The sequence below is a fragment of the Paralichthys olivaceus genome, chromosome 15, assembly GCF_024713975.1.
Source record: "Paralichthys olivaceus isolate ysfri-2021 chromosome 15, ASM2471397v2, whole genome shotgun sequence".
NCBI lineage: Eukaryota > Metazoa > Chordata > Actinopteri > Pleuronectiformes > Paralichthyidae > Paralichthys > Paralichthys olivaceus.
This window is the reverse complement of record NC_091107.1, coordinates 15,968,073-15,986,663: the sequence shown is the minus strand read 5'-3', so window position 1 is coordinate 15,986,663 and position 18,591 is coordinate 15,968,073. Positions and strand designations below refer to the sequence as shown.

General features: G+C 41.0%; 1 protein-coding gene across 10 annotated transcripts in view; it reads left to right on the top strand.

Annotated features, from left to right (window-relative positions):
* Positions 1-2,567: 2,567 nt before the first annotated feature.
* acaca (acetyl-CoA carboxylase alpha) overlaps positions 2,568-18,591 on the top strand; it is a 33,652-nt gene continuing 17,628 nt past the window's right edge. For 2 of the 10 annotated variants that reach the window (XM_069539658.1, XM_020085735.2), the window contains exons 1-30: positions 2,568-3,312; positions 4,660-4,918; positions 6,553-6,703; positions 7,078-7,216; positions 7,348-7,539; positions 7,639-7,737; positions 8,005-8,111; positions 8,215-8,325; positions 8,475-8,684; positions 8,777-8,947; positions 9,716-9,877; positions 10,085-10,248; positions 10,339-10,489; positions 10,681-10,784; positions 10,873-11,100; positions 11,190-11,340; positions 11,462-11,596; positions 12,192-12,338; positions 12,436-12,624; positions 13,421-13,521; positions 13,725-13,813; positions 14,335-14,459; positions 14,829-14,942; positions 15,559-15,672; positions 15,770-15,859; positions 15,978-16,096; positions 17,253-17,276; positions 17,705-17,854; positions 18,146-18,289; positions 18,392-18,494. In XM_069539658.1, coding sequence (XP_069395759.1) covers positions 4,689-4,918; positions 6,553-6,703; positions 7,078-7,216; positions 7,348-7,539; positions 7,639-7,737; positions 8,005-8,111; positions 8,215-8,325; positions 8,475-8,684; positions 8,777-8,947; positions 9,716-9,877; positions 10,085-10,248; positions 10,339-10,489; positions 10,681-10,784; positions 10,873-11,100; positions 11,190-11,340; positions 11,462-11,596; positions 12,192-12,338; positions 12,436-12,624; positions 13,421-13,521; positions 13,725-13,813; positions 14,335-14,459; positions 14,829-14,942; positions 15,559-15,672; positions 15,770-15,859; positions 15,978-16,096; positions 17,253-17,276; positions 17,705-17,854; positions 18,146-18,289; positions 18,392-18,494 — 4,014 coding nt within the window. In that variant the 5' untranslated portion in view covers positions 2,568-3,312; positions 4,660-4,688. The remainder of the gene's footprint in view (positions 3,313-4,659; positions 4,919-6,552; positions 6,704-7,077; positions 7,217-7,347; positions 7,540-7,638; positions 7,738-8,004; positions 8,112-8,214; positions 8,326-8,474; positions 8,685-8,776; positions 8,948-9,715; positions 9,878-10,084; positions 10,249-10,338; positions 10,490-10,680; positions 10,785-10,872; positions 11,101-11,189; positions 11,341-11,461; positions 11,597-12,191; positions 12,339-12,435; positions 12,625-13,420; positions 13,522-13,724; positions 13,814-14,334; positions 14,460-14,828; positions 14,943-15,558; positions 15,673-15,769; positions 15,860-15,977; positions 16,097-17,252; positions 17,277-17,704; positions 17,855-18,145; positions 18,290-18,391; positions 18,495-18,591) is intronic. The other 8 variants (XM_069539664.1, XM_069539660.1, XM_069539663.1 and 5 more) reach the window with 5 other exon arrangements.

Genomic DNA, 18,591 nt, shown 5'->3' with positions numbered 1-18,591 from the left:
TCCGACTGTCTCTAAATGCACCTTGTAGTCGAATTGAATTTGAATGTGGAGAGCTCCATGTTAGGATTGAGAGAAGCATGAAAAACTCAGATGGTATTTCTTCTATTATCCTTGCATGACACAGTGTCATAGCAATACTGCTGGAAAATGTTCAGCACGCTCTAAATTATTTGGAAGTAAATGGTGGGATAAGAATGTCAACATAAAGAGAATAGATAGTCATCTGTAACTTGCTACATGAATAATTCACTTTACAGGGATATCATCTAAAAGCTGGTGTGATCATGAATAAAGCACTCGTGTGTCTGCTGGGGGGGTTATAGGAGTGTGTAGATGCTCACCATTGTGTGTTCAGTATGCAATCAACACACATAAAGAGGGTGACCTTTTGGAGACCATACAAATATCATATCAAATCAGACTTCCATCCATCATCCATCCATGAAGCGTACATTTCTTATTCATTGTCTCTAAAGAAGTTCCAGAAGGAAAAAATTTTGGAAATCAGACAAAATGCAGAGGTACAAAACTGTGTTTATAATTGTTTAAGGAGTGGAGGAACTACACTTCCCATAAACCTTTGCAAATTATCCCTTTCCAATGACTTTCAGCAAGTTAGTTCTTATACTTAACCTTGCTGTTGATATAATGTTGCAATACATAGTAGTTTGAGTCTTGTATGTATAACGTTTCATGTGTGTATGTATATATATATATATATATATATATATGTATGTGCACGGTGTAGCAACCTATTATTAAGCTAATAAAGTTTTGATAAACATTTCTATGGGAACAGCAAGCTCCACAAATAAAAGACCTTGCTATTAAACCTGCAGATTGTGAGTATAGTAGTATTTCTCCATGACATTGAAAATAAAACTGTTTTATCTTAAAACACAGTTGATATCATACATACACGATAATTATATTTTTCTTTCAACAAAAAGTAGTAGTTGCAGTAAGAAGGAGATTCCCACACTAAGTGGTTCTTCAGAACCAGGGACCGCTGCCAAGAAAGTAGTGGCATATGTATTGATCTATATTTGTTGCTCTAACTGTGGTATATATACATATCTGTGTCTGTGTGGTATCGTTTTGATGGTTAAAGTCCAGATAAGGGGCTAGGGAATGCATTATATGTATGCATATGTGTGTATATGGGTCTATGTGTGTGTACACTTTCCATACTATCACCACCATATCCCTCCCTTAACGTAAACATGGAGATATGTCCCTGTATAACTCAGTTCTCTTGTTATCAGCTCACAGGCCAAGTGAATTAAAAATGGAAGACGATGTCAGATTATATAAATTCAAAGGTAAATTATTCACCGTTAGGAGCACGGCACCACTGATGGTAAAACAAAATGTCAGGGCTTAAATACCAATGAATTAATAATGTGAAGTTATGTAGCTCATATGGGATGATGTCCAGTGTGTAAGGAGAGTTCACAGGTTGTTAGCACAAACAATATTCATGTGAAATATTGAAATACTGTCAAGTGACCACTGCTAAGACACACACAGGGGGAAAATGCCTGGAAGTTAAATATATAGCTTTTACTTGTATAAAGTAAATCATGCAATATCAACCTATAGAAGATATACAATTATCTTTTCAGGGGGGGACGTAGATTTATTTAATCTGCCATTGCCCAATTGCATGAATAGATGGCAAACTAGGCCGAACTGGGCCACTAGGGCCATCTAGTGGATCAGAAATACAACTACGCTACATTTTTGACAGGGGTCTCACTCTAATATTTCAAAGTGGCATTGTTTAAGTCGAGGATCAGGTTTCAGCACTGACACTAACAGCCAAGAATATTGAGACGTCTCAGAAGAATACTGTATCTTTCTGTTGTTTACAAACCATAAATGTCCAACTTTTACAGCTGCACGTTTATATGAATCTACATTGTTATCTTAATTGTTGGTGATTCGAGAGAGACACCTCTGCAGGCAATATATGGCTGCACGAAATGATTGCTTCTTAGTCTCTTTAGTTATCTATCTAAACGACCTCGACCTCAGCCAGCAGGATTAATCTGATGCTTTCAACTTGTGATCAGCTGATTTTGGTGCAATGCTCGGTTTATCCATGGCTGCAAAAAGAGATAAACACATACAGCTCAAAATGTTCAATTTGCAGACTACGCTCACTGTTTCTCTCACGTTTGATGTACTGGACAAACTGAGCACTGTCCCTCTGCTCTTTGATTCTTGTCATTTCTGCACGATATCAAGTGGATCACTGCGGTGGAATAGTTTATACATCGTGTGAGCAAATGCGCGTGTTGACAACTGCAAACATAACTCTCTCACAACGCACGTGAGGGATCAGTGCACCGGCTCCATTCACCAGCTCTGCAGCAGACAGGCTGCACATGCTCCTGGAAGACCCGCCTCCTTCGGGTCCGGCCTCCATGACAACCGTGTTAAACACGCCCACAAATATTCTAGGAATCTCATTGGTTCTCTCTGAAGAGACCGTCCTAGATCTATGATAAAATAGATCGAGAGAAAGAGACGGAAGCGTCAAAATCCAAAGCCTTCATATCGTATTTTAATTCTAACAGGGTCGTATTTTAATTTTAAGAGCTAGAGAAATAACAATAATACTGTTAAAATGATAATAATGATAATGATTTTAAACTAACCAAAGATATTTGAGCACCTTCAGGGTATTTGAGCAATTTGCGAAAATGTGTAATTTTATTTAAATATGACATCATTTAACATATTACTAATTCAAATGTGATTTTTTTATTGTTTACATTAACAGGAAGTTGGTACAATCAAATCAACCAGAGTTAGCTAGCAGCTAGTTTGCATTTACGTCCAGGCACAACAGCAGAATAATAATAATAATAATAAAAACTTAAAACATGTATTTAACTGAACAATAACAACAACAACGTTATATAGGATGTGCAATACAAAGTGGCTATCAATATGAACTTTTCATTATATAAGGCACCATATCATACTGTAATATGATGTAATGTCATGTAATAATATATAATACAATAAAAACACGTCTCGGTGGTGTGAAGTCTTTTCTAGCGGCTGTGGATCTGCAGCGGAAGCCGGGGGTCGGAGGTCATTGTCCAGGAGTAACCTGCAGCAGCAGCAGCGTCACATCACCCCACTCTCTGCTGTTAGCGTCTGATGGAGCTGTGACCTCATCGTGATGTGACTTCTACCTCCTCCTCGTCGCTGCGATCGGAGATGTCTGACACACACAGTTAGTTCCTCAGACCCTTGGACTCCGCTGTGTCAGGATTACGTGTCGGTTCATCTCCACCGGTGAGTTGTTTATCTCGGATCGTGTTACCTGTGTGTGTGTGTGTTTACGGTTCAGTGGAGCGCAGGGCATGTGGAGCACGCTGCGGCACAGTACACACCGGCACCGGCAGCAGTGCTGTCTGTCAGCGGGACAGTATTAGCGCCGGGACCGTGGCATTATAATTGTATTAGCTAATGACCGGTAAGCTAGCTAACACCTGCGTTATTAGCACCCGCGCCTCGGCTAAGCTAGCTCGGATTTGACAGGTAGCGTTAGCTCACTGTGAGTGTAGCTCCACTGGACGGACATTCCTCCGGTCCTGTCGGTGATATAACGTGGTTTACGACGGAGGTTTGTGTCAGTTAAATGTCGTCACCGGCTCACGATGCTGCCCTGGCTCATGTTCGCTGTGGCTGCGGTGCTCGGCTTGTTTTTCTGGTCCCGCCAGCAGCTGTCGACAGGTAAGGTGTGCCTTCACTGAGACTGACAGGCGAGGGGCTGCAGCTAGCTGTTATTTTAACCATGTGTAGGACATCCCGTGTTATTCAACGAGAAACCTAGAGAGAGGTTCAAGACAAGAGCAGGTAATGTTCGTCTTTCCTGTTTCAAATACGCACTGATTTCTGCAACTGGCAGTGCTTCTTTGTGCTGTTCACTTCCACCTAAAGTGTCAGGGTTGTAAATAAATCTGTTTTACAGATTACAAATGTCAGTGCGATTTTTAACAGAGTGCAGATATTTGAAGAGAAGATGCTTCTCAAATGGGGTTTGATGTGTCAGGGGTTGCAATTATATCAGTGCAGTATAAACAGCATCATAACCAGATGCTAAAGTTTTATTCTTCTTCAGTTCTTAATTTCTGCATCACGCAAGAGCATTTATCACATCCCCTTTTACAAGACACCCCTAATTTACAGAAAAAACATCATCTACTGTTTTAAACCATGTAAAACATGTGGCATCAAAGAGTAAGACAGTTACCCACACATCTATACATTTATTGAACACATATGTTTGGCTTTGGTCTATGTTTTTTATTCAACAAAGTTTAGCATTTTTATTTACATTTATTAACTATTTGCAAAGCCTTTCACCATTATATTTACTCAACTCAACTTTTTTTCCTAAGATTGTTTTGTTATCTTCAGTCACAGGGATTCTGCACACAATGTACCGATGCACCCAGTGTGGGTGCAAGTGTTGCAATGTCAAGACACCTGAGTTTGTGCAACCCACTGTTGCAATATGACAAATATCCTCACATGCCAGCCAGGAGGGGGTCTCGTGTCACACTGTATCATAGTTTCATACTGTTTGGACTCTGAATCTCCTTTATAACCCACTGCCTCTGCTCTTCTTCTTTTCAGTGTTTGCAGCCTGTTCGTGTCGTCCAGCAATGGCACAGCAGAACAGTGCTGCCAAGAAGAACCCGGCTGTAGCGGCGCTGCACTCGCACTTCATCGTGGGGTCGGTGTCGGAGGAGAACTCGGAGGATGAAATTCAAGGGAAGCTGGAGATGCAGCTGGAGGAGAAGGAGCCTCGCTCGTTGTCTCCGTCCTCCGGGAGCTCGGACAGCACTTGCGATATGGGCTTCGACCACATCGATGGCCCCATGCACAATCTGAGGTGAGAATCCACTCCTGGTCAGTCTGCAGCACCTCTGGTGTGTCAGTGTTTATTTTTCCACTCACGACGGCCAAAAACATTTTTACTGAATACAGTGATTGAGAAACTAGTGACTATCATGGAGACATGTGTTTAATGTGTATTAATTTGGGAAATATTACAGGTGTTTAAGGGTTTTAATTCAATATTCAATAATGTTTGGATCATTTACTTTTGTTTTGTAATTTTTAAACTGCTTTATATAATTATTTAGTTTACTTTTGCATATCTTGAAGATATAACCTTTGGCAGCCCATAATTAACTCTGTGGTTATCAAATATGGAAATTTGACATACAAATTGGGTACGTGAAATGCTATCTTACCTGGAGTACACTTGGATTTGTGTTCTCCTTCACTGGGTTCCTCTTTTATACAGCATGTGTGAAAATGTGGTTTCAACAGCAGCACACTGCTAAAGGGTTTCTCTGTGCCCTGAATCTGTGAGGCCAGCCTGCAGTCTAGTTTGAGGGAAAGTTGGAAAATCTTCACACAGAAATTCTTAGTCGAAAGGAGCTATTCAGCATGGACAGAGCTGCGGTCTTTAGTCTGTCATCTAGCCCTCAGGTCTTTCACTGGGCTTCTCTGACCTCTCCTTTAACTATAAAGTTACTTTTTTCTCAAAGCATTGCACAAGATTTGTCTCTCAACCTTTGAGATTCAAATAAAGTCATGCTGATGTTTTCTAGTGTACATTATATTATGCAACCATTCATGTGGACAGTGGTGTTTTTGCCCACTGACTCACTTTACGTGATTGTCTGAAAAGCTTTTTTTTTTTGCATTTTCTTAGCACTATATAAACATCTGGATCGCTTAAAAAGCCCAGACAGTTTCCATGTCCAGTTTTTAGTGGTTAGTTTCTCGTGGACAGAGGGGATGAGAGCCAAGGAGGGGGTTTCAACAGAAAGATATTTGGATTGCAGATTTAAAACTAGAAATACTGGATGTCACTAATAGGCCAGAACAAACTGTCTACACTTTCACAGCTGGATTGAAATTGGAACCCTCCATTCACTCGGAGCTCATTTGTCTCGTGCCAGTAACCCCGACAGTGATGCAATAATACAGTATCAGGCCATAGAATCCAGCCAGCCAAACGAGCCGAGGCGCTGCCACACCCTCCAGTCAAAAGTCATAGTCCTCCCCTCGAGTTCCCACTCCCCCATGGGTCTCTCTGGGGTGGAGCTTGATTTAAAGAGCTGTTTGAAGCGTTTGCTCAAGCCTGAAGGCACGTTTGAGGAGTTATGCACAGATTTGTTCTTTCAGATGTTCTTTTATGAGCACGATGAGAAACACTTTTTTATCCTGAAAAAAATCACACTTGTGAGGTTTTAAAAATTACCAGAAATTATTAACTCATCATCATTCCATTACTGCTGTAAGTTCGTCCACAAGCCATAAAGTTGAAGATACGATACAGCAGTATAATCTTCGGCTGTAAAATGCATTTAAAGCACAGCTGCTGCTCAAATACTCAGGTGTGAAGGGTTCATTCCTGCACAAAATGGTTTTCCCAGTTAAAAATCAGAGCACTTTATTTCCTTGTCATGAGCAGCCTCTTTAACTGACACCCTGTTCTTTCTAAACCTGGAGCTGTATTTCCACACACAGACCAAGTATGTCAGGGCTGCACCTGGTGAAGCAAGGCAGAGATCGCCGGCGTATTGATCTGCAGAGGGACTTCACCGTGGCTTCCCCCGCTGAATTTGTCACGCGATTCGGTGGCAACAAGGTCATCGAGAAGGTAATGATTTTTACATAGCAGTCCGGAAGACATACTAAAAGGGCTCATCATTCAAGCTGACAAGGATTCAAAAACAAAACCCCTGAAATGTAATGACTATTGCACTATACAGTCATTATATATAGATGGTGATATCTTGCAGTTGACTTGAACACTTAGCAAAATAATAATTTACTAGTCCAGATCACATTTGTTCTGAAAATCATTAGAAATGTATCCTCAGCTTTTTCTGCCACCACAAGGCACGGTGGGATAATTTTCATAAAATGATAAGAAGCATTTCTATGAATGTTTTATGCTCCATAACTCTTATGCTGTGACACAATTAGACTAGCCAGTATTAATGATAGAGTATTTTGATCTCTCTTCTCTAGGTGCTTATTGCCAACAATGGTATCGCAGCAGTCAAATGCATGCGCTCCATCCGCAGATGGGCCTACGAGATGTTTCGTAATGAAAGGGCGATCCGCTTTGTTGTCATGGTGACCCCAGAGGACTTGAAGGCCAATGCAGGTAAGGTTTTTCATGATTTTTTTCAAACAAGAATTTCTTCTTATTAATGCCCCTTTATCAGGAATCATTTTATACTTCAAGAATTTTCAGTCTTTTAATAAATTCGGGTTTTGTGTTTCTGTCTTCCATAGAGTACATAAAAATGGCAGATCATTACGTACCTGTGCCCGGAGGGACTAACAACAACAATTATGCCAATGTGGAGCTCATTCTGGACATTGCTAAACGCATACCTGTACAGGCTGTGTGGGCTGGTTGGGGTCATGCCTCAGAGAACCCCAAACTCCCAGAGCTGCTGCATAAGAATGGCATCGCTTTCATGGGTTAGAGAACATTCCTACTTTTTGTTTTGACTCTAAAGCTTCAAGTCAGTTTATTTGATTAAAAGCTTTATGTGAATTAATTTTTCACTCCTTCCTCAGGTCCCCCAAGTCAGGCTATGTGGGCTTTAGGAGACAAGATTGCCTCCTCTATTGTTGCTCAGACGGCTGGGATTCCAACTCTGCCCTGGAGTGGAACAGGTTGGTCGAAGTTTGAGTTGTGTCTACAAATAGTCGTATGTATAATTAAATTGGATGAAGTAAATAGGTATTTATATTGTTCTAAAAAAAACTATGCTTTCTAAATGTCTCAAGAACCCAAATATGTATAGTGGGTGCACAGTCTTAGCTATTTTTGAAACTGTGGTGTTCTAGTGAGATGAAGAGGTCAGAAAAGAGAGTTACTAACATCACACAATGTCATGGAAATCTAAGAACATGTTTGTGTCACCTGTTTGTTATTCTCAGGCCTGACAGTAGAATGGACAGAAAACGACCAAAAGAAGAAGACCATCAACGTTCCTCAGGACGTGTATGAGCTTGGCTGCATCGAGGATGTAGAGGATGGCCTGAAAGTAAGTCACCTGATGTTTATTATACCAAATCAATGTCACATGTGCTTTATTATAAAGTACAGTCTGGCATGTATGCTGAAAATGTGTGTTTTTCAATTGCCAGGCTGCTGAGAAGGTCGGCTACCCTCTCATGGTGAAGGCCTCAGAGGGCGGTGGAGGAAAAGGGATCCGTAAAGTCAATACTGCTGAGGATTTCCCAAACCTCTTCAGACAGGTTAGTGGAAACCAACATTTGATTCAAAACATCATGAGGGACTTGACACATTGTATATGCTGGGATTCAGTGGGGTGGGGGGTGGGAGTAAGAAGATTTTGAAAAGATATCATTTCTCAACATCATGGATTTACTCTTTTGTTCTCCAGGTCCAGGCTGAAGTCCCAGGATCGCCCATATTCGTCATGCAGCTAGCCAAGCATGCCCGCCACTTGGAGGTCCAGATCTTGGCTGATCAGTATGGCAACGCCATTTCACTGTTTGGTAGAGACTGTTCTGTGCAGCGACGACACCAGAAAATTATTGAAGAAGCTCCTGCAACCATCGCCACTTCTGATGTGTTTGAGGATATGGAAAATGTACAAACACTTTAGCATCATAAATATATGCTGATAATGGAGCACCAACATGTTTCAACTTTGATATGAACAGACCTGTCCTCTCCCCTCAGTGTGCTGTGAAGCTGGCTAAGATGGTGGGTTACGTCAGTGCAGGAACAGTGGAGTACCTCTACAGCCAGAATGGCAGCTTCTACTTTCTGGAGCTCAACCCTCGTCTCCAGGTGGAACACCCCTGTACTGAGATGGTGGCTGATGTAAACTTACCTTCCGCTCAACTGCAGGTCAGTCTCAAGCCAATTTCAGACGTGAACTGCATGACATGAAATGAATTTGGTCTGGACATAATGCAGAGTTTGCCTTTCACATATGAAGTAAGCAGGAGATTGTCCAGGTCAGATGATTTCACAATAACAGGAAAATGTCTGAAACAAGTTGACATCTTCATGTCCATCTTCTACGTGTATGATATCTGATTTTCATCCTGAGCCGTTGTATTATTCCAGTATCACTACACGTCATGCTTTTGAGTGTGTGACAGACAAAGCTTGCATGCTTCACTGCCTTCACTGCTCTGCACTAGACGGGTTCCATGTCGCCAGGCAACCGCCTGCAAAAGAGGGAGGTCACGTGCAGAATCGTGTAGTGGGATCTAGTGGTAGCAGCAGGGTGTCATGTGGTCTGGGCGGCAGTGTTTAGGATTGTGTGTAAATAGGTCAGTGGCAGAGAGGCTGAAGGGCAGTGTTGCTGAGAATGCAGTGTAGTCAAGCTGATTGGGTGTTACAGTGGGAGTGTCACACACTCACACACTGGTGTCTTAACAGGGAACAATGGGACATGGTCTGTCTGCAAGATATTTCTAGACATTCAGTTGTCTAGAAAATTTAAAACACACTGACATCAATTTGATAAGCATGCAAGACAGAAGTTATGTGATAACACTCATAATAGACATATGAGCTGTAATGTGATTTAGCTCTGTTAGTTCAGGGCCTGTGAGCCTGTGTTCTGTATGAGTTTAAACTTGTTTTGATCCCACTTTCTCCTGTCAGATTGCAATGGGTATTCCTCTTCACCGGATCAAAGACATCAGGATGCTTTATGGGGTCCAGCCCTGGGGAGACAGCCTCATTGACTTTGAGGGTCTATCCAATGCCCCTTCCCCACGGGGCCATGTCATTGCAGCACGTATCACTAGTGAAAACCCTGACGAGGTATGAAATGTTACATAAACCCCATGATTTCTGGTGATTTTCCTTTCCTTTTGATTTTGTCAATTTAACACTTAATCGTTGTGTTTTACCCATAATAAAAGTCAATCGTTATTACATCAGAATGATACCGATGCTTAAATATCAAGTTAGCTGTTTTTGGTTCAGCTTATGAAGAAGATGAAGTGTGATGTCCGTGTCTGATTGCAGGGTTTCAAGCCGAGCTCCGGAACAGTGCAAGAGCTGAATTTCCGCAGCAATAAGAACGTGTGGGGCTACTTCAGTGTAGCAGCTGCTGGGGGTCTGCACGAGTTTGCTGACTCCCAGTTTGGACACTGCTTCTCCTGGGGGGAGAATCGTGAAGAAGCCATCTCGTGAGTACACGTCAGAGATAAATGGTCATTTTCTTCAGATCAGATGTTTTTATATTTGTCTCATTTGGTTATGTCTTAATTATTTTCAAGCAATATGGTGGTGGCTCTGAAGGAGTTGTCTATCAGAGGCGACTTTAGGACCACAGTGGAATACCTCATTAAGCTTCTGGAGACAGAAAGCTTCCAGCACAACAGCATTGACACTGGCTGGCTGGATAGGCTCATCTCAGAGAAGATGCAGGTATGTTGACATGTTCCAGCTGTGGCCACTGGATGTGAGAAAACTATAAAAAGAAAAGTTTATGTTTGAAACAAGTGCAGGGATCATTTCTAAGACCTTGTGGCTTATCTTCCTGTGACCATGACATTGGAATTTAAGCTTAAATGTTAAACATTTTCCTGACTGGGAGGTAAAGTGAAAGTTTTTTGCAGGCAGAGCGCCCTGATACCATGCTTGGAATTGTGAGTGGAGCCCTTCATGTGGCAGATGTAAATCTGAGGAACAGTGTGTCCAATTTCCTGCATTCTCTTGAAAGGTAATGACCATGGCACAGTGATCAGTGTCGATCAGCAGCTTGAGGTGTGTTTGAGTATAAAATATGTGACACTCTCTGCTCTGATCAGGGGCCAGGTGCTGCCAGCACACACACTACTCAATACTGTGGATGTGGAGCTGATATATGAAGGTATGAAGTACGTCCTGACAGTGACGCGCCAGTCTCCCAACTCCTACGTGGTCATCATGAACAGCACCTCAGCTGAGGTTGACGTCCATCGGCTCAGTGATGGAGGACTTTTGCTGTCGTATGATGGCAGCAGCTACACTACATACATGAAGGAGGAGGTTGACAGGTTAGACAAAAAAAAATTGTGACTGACATTTCTATTACTTATTAAGTGTAGGATGAAAAAATAATTATTGGCATATTTCTTCCGCGCAGGTATCGCATCACAATTGGCAATAAGACTTGCGTTTTTGAAAAGGAGAACGATCCTTCACTGCTACGTTCTCCATCAGCTGGAAAAATCATTCAGTACACAGTTGAGGACGGCGGACACGTCTTCTCTGGCCAGTGCTATGCTGAGATAGAGGTACAGCACAGCATGTTCACACTCGTGTGTGTTGACCACAAGAAAGACTGAATCAGTTTTAACTTGGTTTATGTTTGTTATGGATGGTTAAGGTGTAAACGCTGATGTTTTTAAATTCCAGGTAATGAAGATGGTGATGACTCTCACAGCTGCAGAGTCTGGGTGTATCCACTATGTTAAGAGAGCTGGAGCAGCACTGGAGCCCGGCTGTGTCATTGCCAAGCTACAGCTGGATGACCCGAGCAGAGTGCAACAGGTACTTCACTTAGTATGACAACTGGGATTCTCCATATACCTGCTACTAAGTCAACCGTGTTGTGCATTATGTCTTGTTTACTTCAAAAGACCAGTTTTAATCTGATCCCTTTGCCAAGCGCTCGCACTTACCAAACACAACAGCCTATTGCACTATGCCCCAAAGAGGACAAGAGACAGTGTCTATGAAAATTCCATAACAACTCTGAGCCTTGAATTTTGGTTATTTGGGTTATGTGGGAAAGTGATGATAACTCTTGGACTCAGATATTCCTTTGTATCTGTTGTAATTTACATATGTCATACATTTCATTTTTAATGTTCTTAAAAAGACTTGAATTTACCTTGTTGAAACCTGAGGAAACCATGTTTAATAATAACCCTGATTATTCAATCAAATTTGATTTGTATAGCCCATATTCACAAATCACAACTTGTCTCATTATTCAGGATAGTATTGTTTAGAAGTGGTAGCTTGTTTCTTTCAGAGTATACCCACCACAGCTATACTACTCAATTTGCAATGCCTGTATGTGTAACAGCTTTGCAGTAGTAGGTAAGTATGTATTCATTTTTTTTGTATCTTTGTCTTACAGGCAGAGCTGCACACAGGGGCCCTGCCTTCTATCCAGGCAGTAGCTCTGAGAGGGGAGAAGCTGCACAGAGTCTTCCACAACACACTTGATCACCTTGTGCACATCATGAATGGCTTCTGTCTTCCTGAGCCTTTCTTCAGTGCTAAGGTGAGAATTCATACAGACCTGAGAACACACCAGCATCAACACTCCCAACTTTAAGCTGATTCCTAAATATATTGTGTTCCTCCTGTGTCTTTCCTAGTTGAAAGAATGGGTGGAAAGGCTGATGAAAACCATGCGTGATCCCTCTCTGCCGCTGCTGGAGCTTCAAGACATCATGACCAGTGTGTCAGGTCGCATCCCCCCTGCTGTGGAGAAGGCCATCAAGAAGGAGATGGCTCAGTATGCCAGCAACATCACCTCTGTGCTCTGCCAGTTCCCCAGCCAGCAGGTGACACATTACGCATGCACACACCATTCTAACATATGTCCACTACCTTGTCTTCTATGGTAAAAATACCTGTCAAGTAACTCACTGTTTTTTAAAGCCAGCAATGAGTAGTACTAATAGTTTCCATTGTAACCCCAGTTCAGACATTTATGAATATATTGCACATTTGATTTTGCCACATTAGATTTACAAAACAACAACAACTAGAGGTTTGTTTGAAAAAAGGTGGTATAGTTTTCCAGCAATTGCTTCCTTCCTTTGGCTTAAATATGAATTCTCACCTGTATTGTCCTGTTTCACTTGGATTTTCAAGTCTTTTCAAAAATTACTATCAACCTGCATTTCTCTGCACAGTTTCTTGTGCAAACAATAGATTTCTAAACATTAATCATATTAAAAGGGTAAGAAGAAATCTAAGTGCTTTCTCTGTCTCTCACACACACATTCAGAGAAAGTGGGTAATATTTATTCAATTTAAATCTGTAATGAGAAAAATGTTTTTCTTTTGATTACACTGGATTAGATTCCCTATTGCTCAGAAAACTGATAGATACATGTATGCATATTTTATGAATTTGATATTCCTGCCTTGGAGTGAAAAGTGAAAGGTTGCCGTCACACTTCAAAACATTTAACTAGTTTTTCTCACCTATTTCACACCTGTCAGCATCTCATATTTTCTGTCGGGTCCCTGACAATAGCCGAGGGGTCATCTGTGCTCCACAGATTACATGCTTATTAGTGTCCGCTGTTGTTGGGATTAAATGCTTATATGGTTTATCTCCTTTGTTTCCAGATTGCAAACATCCTAGATAGCCACGCTGCTACTCTTAACAAGAAGTCAGAGAGAGAGGTCTTCTTCATGAACACTCAAAGCATTGTACAGCTGGTACAGAAGTGAGTATCGCAGTCAAAGTAATGAAAGGTGTCGCACATTGATCATTGTATTTGATGACACTCAGTGTCAATATTTTGGTTGTTTTCGTAGTCATTGTATCTCCTGATTAGTGGATATATGTTTTTGCCTAATGCCTACTGAGTTCTATGGTGCACTTTTCTTTGTTTAAGACCAGAGCATTGTTATTTTCTCTCTCCAACAGGTATCGCAGTGGTATCCGCGGACACATGAAGGCGGTGGTGATGGACCTGCTCAGACAATACCTGAAAGTAGAGATCCAGTTTCAGAATGGTGAGGAACAGGAGCCACCCACTGACTTTATTGGTTTCAAGGTTTCATAGTGGTGACATGTTTGAACATGCAGGCGTAACAAGGTTTAACTTTGCTTTGCAACACAAATTGGGCGGGAGAAATGCATTTCCTTGTTCTCACCTTTTTGTGTAGTTCTTTCACAATAAACCTCTTGTGCATCTTCAATTCAATTCAATGCCTTTATTGACATTGAAGAGTGAAATTAAGTGTCCCAGTGGTACAGAAGGTTACATACATACAAGTAGACACACAATTAGTAGAATAAAACATAAAACAGATGAGTGAATGTGTTCAAACTCGTTATGTTGCACATTGCAAATGAAAGTATTGCACATTTAGGATAGTGTTGCACTTGGGCAAGTTTCTAATGGTACTTGGATAAAAGCTTCTCAAGATTCTGGAAAGTGAAAGTTTTTAAGGGACCTGATCTTCTAAAGAGTAGCATTCTGTGACTCTGCACTTCATCTGTACAGTATTGACCAAAGCTCTTTGGTTTACAGGACACTATGACAAATGTGTTTTTGCTCTGCGTGAGGAAAACAAAGGAGACATGGCCAATGTGCTTAACTACATCTTCTCCCATGCCCAAGTCACCAAGAAGAACCTGTTGGTTACAATGCTGATAGTAAGTGATGGTGATGGATTTTTTCACTTAAGACTTCTCTTTTATAACTTAAACTTATTTTCATGATAGTTATGATGATGGTAAGGTAGATGAAGAAAGCTGATATATGTATATGTTTATGCATATGCAACAATGTGTGTTATAGACTTATATTTCACTTTACAATTATGGTGCAATTCCATTATTTGTTATTCAATAAAGCAAGTAATTGCTTAATGCAATTTCTGAAAATCAATCACGTAAACTGTCTTTATTGGAAATGCTGATGATATGAATGTAATATTAATGTGTAGATATTCCTTGATTCTTCTTCTTTTTCTAAAGTAGATTGTTTGGAATATCAAACTAACTGTATTCTCCTGTGTGCAGGACCAGTTGTGTGGCCGTGATCCCACACTGACAGATGAACTGATGGCCATCTTGACCGAACTCACACAGCTCAGCAAGACAACCAATGCCAAGGTGGCACTGCGTGCTCGACAGGTCAAGATGTTTGACAAATTTATTTAAATTTTTAAAAGATTCTTTATTCAACATTCAGAAACAACTAAAAAGTACAATGCATTATAAAAATCTATCATTGGCAGAAAGACTATGAAAGTATCAGTCGTTAAACTGGAAGTAGTAGTTACAGGACTCGTACAGCTGTTCAAACATATTAGTTGTGATTTTTTTAATAAATGAACTGGTATCGGTTCAGTACTTGGTATCGGCAGACATGCCAAGTCCAGGTATTGGAATTGGTATCTGATAGGGAAAAATGGAATTGAAATATTTCTTCTCATAATCTGACAAATATAAGTCCTCAAATCTTCTGCTGAATGTTCACTGAACATGTAATATCTACTTTTCAAGTTTTTCTCCATGAGTCATAGTGAGAATATCACCACTAGATGTCGCCGTTTACTCTCCTATGGCAGTTATTTGTTAGGAAAAAAATAAAACGAGAGATTTGAAGATTTTTAGACATTAAACATTTTAAAGGTGGAGCTGAATCTGTACTGATAGAGACTCAACAGTGAGACATATAATAATCACATATGTAACCTATGTTTTTACTCCTAATGTGGAAGGTTATCTCCATGTTTACCCTCTACAGGTGCTAATAGCTTCCCACCTTCCCTCTTATGAGCTACGACACAACCAGGTGGAGTCCATCTTCCTCTCTGCCATTGATATGTACGGACACCAATTCTGCATTGAGAACCTGCAGGTTGGTTAAAAAAGGAGTCGAGGAGCAGTTGTGGCTTGATTTATTGTTTTGATAATTGACAGTGTTGAAGATATCTATACATCAATTTTCTCTCTAGAAACTGATCCTCTCAGAAACATCCATCTTTGATGTTCTGCCCAACTTCTTCTACCACAGTAATCAGGTGGTCAGGATGGCTGCCCTGGAGGTGAGACTCAACATGATTTCGCTCTACAAATCAAACTGCTTTGATGTACTTTTAAGAAATAATCCCTAAGCACATACCTAAGTAATATTTTCGGTGGTTTCCTCCCTGATAACTTCAGGTTTACGTGCGCAGAGCGTACATCGCCTACGAGCTCAATAGCGTCCAGCATCGACAGCTGAAGGACAAGACATGTATAGTAGAGTTCCAGTTCATGCTGCCTACGTCGCATCCTAACAGGTATCACAAGCTCAAAATACCTTCAAAGCCACGTGGTGTGTCTCACCTCTCCTGCCCTCTCCTCCCCAAATGGCACTGTGGACAGGAATCAATGCTTATAACAGGGAAAGATCCAGAATTTGGCAGCACAGTGATATGTTTTTGTCCCATCTTTAAGTATATACTTGCAGCCATCCTCTGTTGTCATCATCGAGTTCACATTACACGACTTTCAAAGTTCGTATTGAGTACAGCTGGGGCTGCATTTTTCTTTCTGAGCCTCTCTAATCATGTTTTTGAAGAGTTCACAATGACTGCTGACCGAGCACCAATCAGGGGCTTTTTGTCAGCACTGACAACACTTCAACACCTACAAATAATTTTGTCCACAATCTTTATGTCCTCCACGGTGCCACACCTCCTCTGCTCCCTCTCCCAGCTCTGTCCTTGTTTTTCTCCACGTAAATGCTCGTCATGTGCAAAAGAAGATCTTTTTGCTAAACGTGTGAGTGACATGAGCAGCAAAGCTCAAAGCATCAGGAATATCATGTCAGCTTCTCTACCTATGTAAGTCCTGGGAAAAAAAATCTCATATCCTCTCATTAAACTTTGGAATCAGAGAGAAACCAGAAACAAACCATTGTACATGCTTAGCATTTGGATGAAATAAAGCTTGTAGCACAGCACTGCAGCATTTCTGCTGCACTGGCATCCTGCATCCCACCAGTGTGATTGTGTTTGTCTCTGCGTGAGTGTTTGCATGTTTCTGTGTATGTGCTTGGTGTAGCTTTTCAGTGCTTGCATTTTTTTTTTGCATTGTTTTGTTGAGTTTGTGGTAGACGTCCTTTATGTCATCATACGCACGTTTTATTGCATGCTTGTGATTTAATGAATCTGAATTAACCTTCACAATGAGAATGATCCCATGTCTTTGTTCGGAGTGAATCTCAGGACAAGGAGGCTTTAGGATCTGATGATGCATGTTGTAAAGGGAGCAGTCACTGTGCGGTTTTTTTTTCATTCTTTAATTTCATCCATGTAGATACTGATGAATACAAAACTTGCACGCACGCACAAAAGCACATACACACATTACTACACTTTACTACACTTTGACTGTCTCCCTCCCCTGATGCCTGCCACTAACCACTTAGTAATCAATGTTGTTTAATTGCAGAGGGAACATCCCCACACTAAACAGGTATTGTAAACATTCTTTCTATTGCATTCACTACTAGTGACTGTAGATAAGCTAGACGCATGGTCAAAGAAAAAATAATGATTCATCTGGTGATTAAGTCGTCAACCTGTTTGGTTGCATAACAGTGTCATGGTGCTTTAAAATGTCCCTAAATCAAGCTGAATGCAGCAACTGGGGTGTAGGCTTGTTGAAAAGCTCGATGTTTATTTCTGTCAACAGCATGGTATTTGGCATTTAGCCTCTGTGTCAGATATTTGTCTGTTTGTGAAAGTGTGTTATGTTTCTATTTTCTATTTTCTATTTATTGTTTGTGTGTGTGTCTGTGTGCGTGTGTGCTTCAGTATTGTAAAGAAATGGAAAAACATTTGAAAAAAATGTTGTACACAAGTGCAAATCTCCTTAACTGAAACCTGTAACTGTCCTGGCAGGAAACTGTCTGCTCCAATCCTGGACATTGTAAAAGCCATGGAAACTAAATTAGAGGAAACAAAACCCCAGGACCTTAAAGCACAGGATAGTAAATCTAAGGATGATGATGCTGAGAGGAAAAAAGCCTCAGAATCGGAAACTGTGGACAGGTTTGACACACATAAACCTCTTTTTGAGTACTTTCAGTGGGTGTACCTTCAGGAAAGGCCTCCTACAATCAAAAGAACTAACGCCCAACAAAATGAAATGGGTGAATCTTTTAAAAGGGATTTCCTGGTGGATTTATGTTTCCTTGTTCCTGTGAAAGGAATATTGTCTTTGGTTTAATTTGACTAACCTGTGATCTATCTTAAAAATCCGGTGGCTGAGGAACATCTTTACAAAGCAAGTCTAGTGGTTTGTCAGATTCCCTTAATAACTGCTCTCTGTCAACACCCTAGGATGTCATTCTCATCCAACCTGAACCACTACGGAATGGTGCATGTAGCCAGCGTCAGTGATGTTCTGCTTGACACATCCTTTACACCACCTTGTCAACGCATGGGAGCCATGGTCGCTTTCCGCTCTTTCCAGGAGTTCACCAGGTCAGTCCTTGTGTAAAATGGATCTTAACTTAAGTACATTTTGTTCGTCACTGAAGATGACATCATGTGTTATTAATGACGTGTGATTTCCCTCCTTCATAGGAACATAACAGACGTGCTTAGCTGCTTCTCTGACTCTCCTCCCTCAAGTCCAACCTTCCCAGAGGGAGGTAATCCTGTCTTGTATGGCGAAGAGGACAACAAGGTGATAGGAACAGACTTCTGATAGGCCCTGCTCATAGCTGGCATTAAAATGTGCATTTTGTGATTCAATCACAAGTGAGAAGCTCCAAGTACAGATG